Source organism: Apteryx rowi, unplaced genomic scaffold (genome assembly GCF_003343035.1).
Source record: "Apteryx rowi isolate R43461 unplaced genomic scaffold, aptRow1 scaffold_36, whole genome shotgun sequence".
Classification (NCBI taxonomy): domain Eukaryota; kingdom Metazoa; phylum Chordata; class Aves; order Apterygiformes; family Apterygidae; genus Apteryx; species Apteryx rowi.
The window spans coordinates 2,949,909-2,955,908 of record NW_020450085.1 but is presented as its reverse complement, the minus strand read 5'-3'; the positions used below and the strand labels follow the sequence as shown (position 1 = coordinate 2,955,908).

The window sequence follows — 6,000 nt, the reverse complement described above, 5'->3', positions numbered from 1 at the left end:
TCCTCCACATGCTTGGAGATGGCCTCCAGGATGAGCTGCTCCATCACCTTTCCAGGGATGCAGGTGAGGCTGACTGGCCTGTAGTTCCCTGCATACTCCTTCTTGCCCTTTTTGAAGAACGGGGTGACACTGGCTTTCTTCCAGTCCTCAGGCACCTCTCCTGTTCTCCATGACCTTTCAAAGATGATGGAGAGCGGCTTAGCAATAACATCCGCCAGCTCCCTCAGCACTCGCGGGTGCATCCCATCAGGGCCCATGGATTTGTGGGTGTCAAGTTTGCTTAAATTATCTCTAACCCGATCCTCCTCGACCGAGGGAAAGTCTTCCTTTCTCCAGACTTTCTCTCTTGTCTCCAGGGTCTGGGGTTCCTCAGGGCTGGCCTGAGCAGTAAAGACTGAAGCAAAGAAGGCATTCAGTAACWCTGYCTTCTCTGYATCCTTTGTCACCAGGGCACCCACCCCATTCAGCAAAGGGCCCACATTTTCCCTACTCTTCCTTTTGCTCCTGAAGTATGCGAAGAAGCCCTTCTTGTTGTCCTTGACATCCCTTGCCAGATTTAATTCCAAATGGGCCCTGGCCTTCCTCGTCGCATCCCTGCAGACGCTGACAACGTGCCTATAGTCCTCCCAAGTGGCCTGTYCCCCTTTCCACATTCTGTMTACTTCCTTCTTCYGGTTGAGTTTTGCCAGGAGCTCCTTGCTCAGCCATGCAGGGCTCCTGCCTCCTTTGCTTGCCTTCTTACTCATAGGGATGCTTCAATCTTGAGCTTGCAGGAAGTGACGCTTGACTATTAACCAGCTCTCTTGGGCACCCCCCACTCCTTCTAGGGCCCTAACCCATGGGATTCCTCCAAGTAAGTCCCTGAAGAGGCCAAAATTTGCTCTCCTAAACTCCAGGGTTACGATCCTACTCAGTGCCCTGCCTCCTCCTCGCAGGATCCTGAACTCCACCATCTCATGGKCACTGCAGCCAAGGCTGCCCCCGACCTTCACATCTTCCACCAGTCCTTCTTTGTTTGTTAGTATGAGGTCCAGCAGCACACCTCTCCTTGTTGGTTCCTCTACCACCTGTGTCAAGAAGTTGTCACCAATGCTCTGCAGGAACCTCCGGGACTGTTTGGGCCTAGCTGTGTTGTCTTTCCAGCAGATATCAGGGTGGTTGAAGTCCCCCATGAGAACCAGGGCCTGGGATCGTGAGGCTACTTCCAGCTGTCTGCAGAAGGCCTCATCGACTTCCTCTTCCTGATCWGGYGGCCTGTRGTWAACACCYACMACAGYGTCMCCCATGCTAGCCTGCCCTTTAATCCTTACCCATAAGCTCTCGACTCGCTCTTCATCCACCCCTAGGCACAGGGGTTAAACATCAGACAAAGGCTAATGCCAATGCTTCATTACCCTTACCACTGAGTGGCTGTTCCTCATGGCTATCCTCACTCTTCCTTTCTGCAATTTAAGTCAGTTGAATTTTCATATAGCCAACAATCAGATGTTGATGAAGATTACTTTAGCTTATCCTTTAAGGTTTCCAATATGATTTTAAAATACTAACTCCATGATACTCTCCGGGTTACTCTACATTGTAATTTTCTTCTTTGTCATCTGTATTAATTGTAATGGCCAGCATCTTTTGTAATGGACTGTAACGGACAGCATCTTTTTGGTGAAGATTGCACAAAAGTCCATTACAAATATAGGCTTTCTTCACATCACCTGTTGACAAGCTCGGCCACTTGGCTAACTCCAAACCTTTCCTGGCCTTCCTCTTACTATTAATGCACTTACAGGATGACTTCCTATTAGCCTTAGTATTGCTTACTATTTGCATCTCATCTTCTGTCTTTGCTTCTCTGATTTTTCTACACACTCATGCTATATTCTGAACTGAACCCTTGTAACTTGGCCTCAGGTCTACTCCGTATATCTATCTTGGATATATATTAATGCATCCAGACTCTCCTCCTGCTCCAAACTTCTTGTATTAGTATCCTGACACCTAAGAAGTCTTGGTATCACTACCTCTGCAGCCATATATTTACCTCCAGAGCAGGTCTACTCCTGACTACCTTGTGTCAAAAACAAATAGGACCCTAAACCATCTCTACTGCTGTTGCTGCTGCAGATCTTTCTAACTTTCTAGTTTCTTCAACATTGAAAGTCTTAACAACAGCATGAAGGAAGCAATCTTCACAATTATGGATTCTTAGTCATCTCCTCCATACTAAGAGATTTTGCCAAAAAGTTTCTCCTACGCGAGACTATCCACTAGACAACCTTCCCTTGCTGTTCTTGAGATCCTACCCAAGTATGGCCCTCAGACCTAACGTAAGAGGTATCTGTGGTGGCACTGCATGTTGGTATCATCATTTCTATTCTGTTAAGTCTGGTCCTTATCAACTCTTCGTGAGCTTCCTGCTTCAAACTTCCTTGTTTTTTACCCTATGTTTGCTCATTYCTGAAGTAACCAAACTCAGTTTCCTGAGGTGATGCTTGAGATCATGTGAGCACATCTTGGATAGGGGGAATACTCTTCTCTGGGATCCTCTTCTGAAAGAAATCTAATTATGAATCCTTTTCAGCAAACATTTTATTCTTTATCTCACTGAGTGTTTTGTCTGAAGTGGTCAATGAATATAACTTCTGAAGCAGTGATATTGCACAAACACTTCTGCTTTCCTGCTTCCATGTTCAGCAGAGCTTTGCACCCCAAGATCTAAGGCCAAGTCACAGATTTAACCCATTAGTAAAAGAGCAGTCGGCCCTCCTTGTCCTTTTGTTTGCGGGAGGTAAAACACCTAACATCTACAAATGAAGTACTCCTCCTGTATATGAGATTCACCCAGGCAAAGTATAAGGAGAGACAGGATACCAGAGAGGTCATAGGCACTGCTAACCAAAAGTCTCTGAGCTCACATTGCTGAGGTGAATATATACCCACAATGAAATGTGCATATGGACAATCATCCAGAGAATCTGTATTATACAGTTATTTATACCGCATTATACACATGAAAGTATTAAGAAGAAATAAAGCAACAGCAGAGAAACAATCATTAATGTACTTGGACTCTGTTTTTAAATTACCTTTAAAAATTGCTCATAGGTTTTCCTGTTTTTAAATAATACATGAGACATGGACTATCAGAGTCAAGTACCTGTCTGATGAGTGAATTTTAGTCTGCAAGAAGTCTTTCTGAATTTTGGAATAGTACCATTACAGTTCTGAGACAACACGACAAACTTGGCCAGGGCACTGTGTATACACCTGGCTGTATACAGAGGAAGAATCCTGCTCTGCTGGGTCCCCCTTCTACATCTTTTGATCACATACTAGAGAAAGAAATCCTACACAGTTATAGTTAGTTCATTGTAAAGGTAGGATAAATCCAAGAATAAATATAGCCTTTAAAAAGTTTCCATAATGAAGAATAGCTATCTGTCCTAATTCCTATTGGAAGATGGATCAGAAGACTCTTTCCTCCCTTCATTTCTTCAGACACTCAGCATACTAGATACAGTGCAAGTTAGAGGAATATTTGCAGCAACATGGAACCAGATTAGGCCACAAATTCATTATCTTGGTTACTGAGAAGGAGCTTTGCAATCAGTAAGAAGTAGCTGACTTATTTTATCTTTTCAAGCTCTAAACAGGCACATACTGCAAATACGTGGAGTTGACTGTGCAAGTACTATAATAAACCTATTTTTATATATATATGTGTGTGTGTGTGTACATCTATAAATAAAAGTATATATTTAAAGCCTTTGTAAATGTTAGAGACAAATGTAACTAAGAATAATATTTAAAAAGTTATTCTGAAGAGTAAAGTCATTAAGAGAGCTGAATTCTCTTGCTTACTCACTCTACATTCATATTCAGCTCTTGAAGAGCCAAATTCTTTCTCCAAGTTATGTTGAGAAGTGTATCAAAAAACAATAGCAGTAGCTTTCTGCTGCTCTGATCATATGACACAGTGAAGAAAAAAAGAAGAGGTTAATAAAGAAGCTACTATTAGCAAAAAGCATATGTATGTTTCTAGTATTCTGTAAATGTTATGTTGATCTAGCAAGATTAACAAGAACTTCATAGTACGACCAGAATTTTAATCCTAGAACAGCAGAAATCACCATCTGGAGCAACCTCTCTCTCCATTGACTATACAGGGTACTCAGAACAGGTATGTAACTTCAGACACAAGGAGACATGACTCTCACCCAAAGGGGCAAAACCACAATTAAAAACAAATATAATGAAAGTATTCCCAGCAGCAGAATGTCCGGTGCTTCTTCTGAAATTGTCAAAACTGTATACTTGCATAGTGACTACTGACAATTAAAATAAAACACAGAGAACCAGGTGAACAAAAAGTTAATTTTCTAATTACTACTACTCTTGGCCTTCTTCAAAGTTATTAAGTGGGTAGTTTTTTTGCCACACTATGAATCAGAATATTTCTGATCATTCGGAAGCTACAAAATGGCTTTCCAAACATTGTAATGACAGCTAGAAACCAAGAATATCTGAAATATATTTATATATTAAACAATTGTTATGTCTATCTTATGTATAGCAAGGTAGGAAATTCTAGAAATAAAAACTTAAGACATGCTTGAGCCCTTGTATGCCTAATATGGTAGTATACTCAGGAAATTGTAAGGACATTCGATCGTTGTTTATTAATTGTGTGTTCGCATAGTATTTACATAGTGTTTTATCTCAAGCTTCAATGCTTCTGGTGGTGTTCTGCAGGGGCTAGGAAAGAAATACTCTTAATATACAATCCAGCTTCTGGGCTGTTGAAAATTTTGGTTTATTTTTTCCCTTCCTTGAAAGTACAGAAGTACTTCCTCAGAAGAACAGATCACAGCTAAAAACGGCAACAAACAAGGTGTGCCAGCACTTCTAAAGGTAATACCATGCCTGAAGGGCTCAAGGAATGTCTCTTATGTTTTTCAGACTGGGAAAAAGGGAATGAAAGAGACTCATTCTGAGCATTTTCCAAAGACTGAAGGAAAAGTTGGAAAGGAAAAATAAAAACAAAGATTCCAGTTATTTTACTTTTGATAGAAAAAGTTATTTCATTGTATTATAAATAAATAATTTTTCAACTGGTAAAAAATATCCCACATTGAGTGGTAAAATGTTTTGTTTATGGCTTCAGTAGGACAGACAAAAAGAACACAGCAATATCAAAACATCAGCTGCCTCTTACCTGCTTGCATATGCACAAATATTATCTACCAGTGGAAGATTCTTCAAAGCTGCTTCTACTTTGCCAAGAGAAACATATTCTCCTGCCTGGAGTTTTACAAGGTCTTTTTTACGATCTATTGACAAAAAAAGATTTATATGTTAGTTACAGAACAAAAAAGTTAGAGACATTGACTTCATCCTTTTCTGAAATGTATGTATAATGGCCAAAATGTAAGCTGACCCATGTTTGGTGAATGTATCAAGCACATTTAATATCAAATTCCAAAAATCAATCTGTCCCTTACGTAAACATGATCCACATTTTAATTATAAGTACTTTCTGCCTTTAAAACAGCATGTTCTATATGATAGCACTAGCACATCAATGGAATGCAACTAGGATTATGTAAAAGCCAGTGTTTGGCTAGAAACATACATTTTGTGCTGTTTGGTTCAGATACTTAAGGCAGGAGACAGCATCTGGTAACACTTTATTATTTATTCTTATGTTAAAACCCTATTTAAAAAGCAACTGTCCATCTGTTATTTGAAACAACAGTCAGATTTGAAAATTAAGCCTGAATTACTTGAGCTTATTGCTTTTTTTGGGCTGTGTATAAACACGACCACAGGGCATTATTCACCCAGCTGTGATGGCAGCTGGACAACCTCTCCCTTGGCTCTAACACCCGTATGCTTCTTTGTGCAACCAGGCAAGGTAGTTTTGTAGCTGTCTTATCTGTTCGACCAGTACAAGGCAGCTGTAATGGGACCTAAAATCTGGCCCATAAAATAAAACAGATTAGCTTA

At 40.5% G+C, this 6,000-nt stretch overlaps 1 protein-coding gene across 5 annotated transcripts in view; it reads right to left on the bottom strand.

The window, feature by feature from the left end:
• Nucleotides 1-6,000, bottom strand: part of ACSL3 (acyl-CoA synthetase long chain family member 3) — a 42,439-nt gene that overhangs the window by 9,511 nt on the left and 26,928 nt on the right. For all 5 annotated transcript variants that reach the window (XR_003254749.1, XR_003254750.1, XR_003254752.1 and 2 more), the window contains exon 13: nt 5,210-5,324. Coding sequence is in view for 1 of the 5 variants with exons in the window: in XM_026073044.1 (XP_025928829.1) it covers nt 5,210-5,324 (115 nt within the window). In the remaining 4 variants the exon portion in view is untranslated. The remainder of the gene's footprint in view (nt 1-5,209; nt 5,325-6,000) is intronic.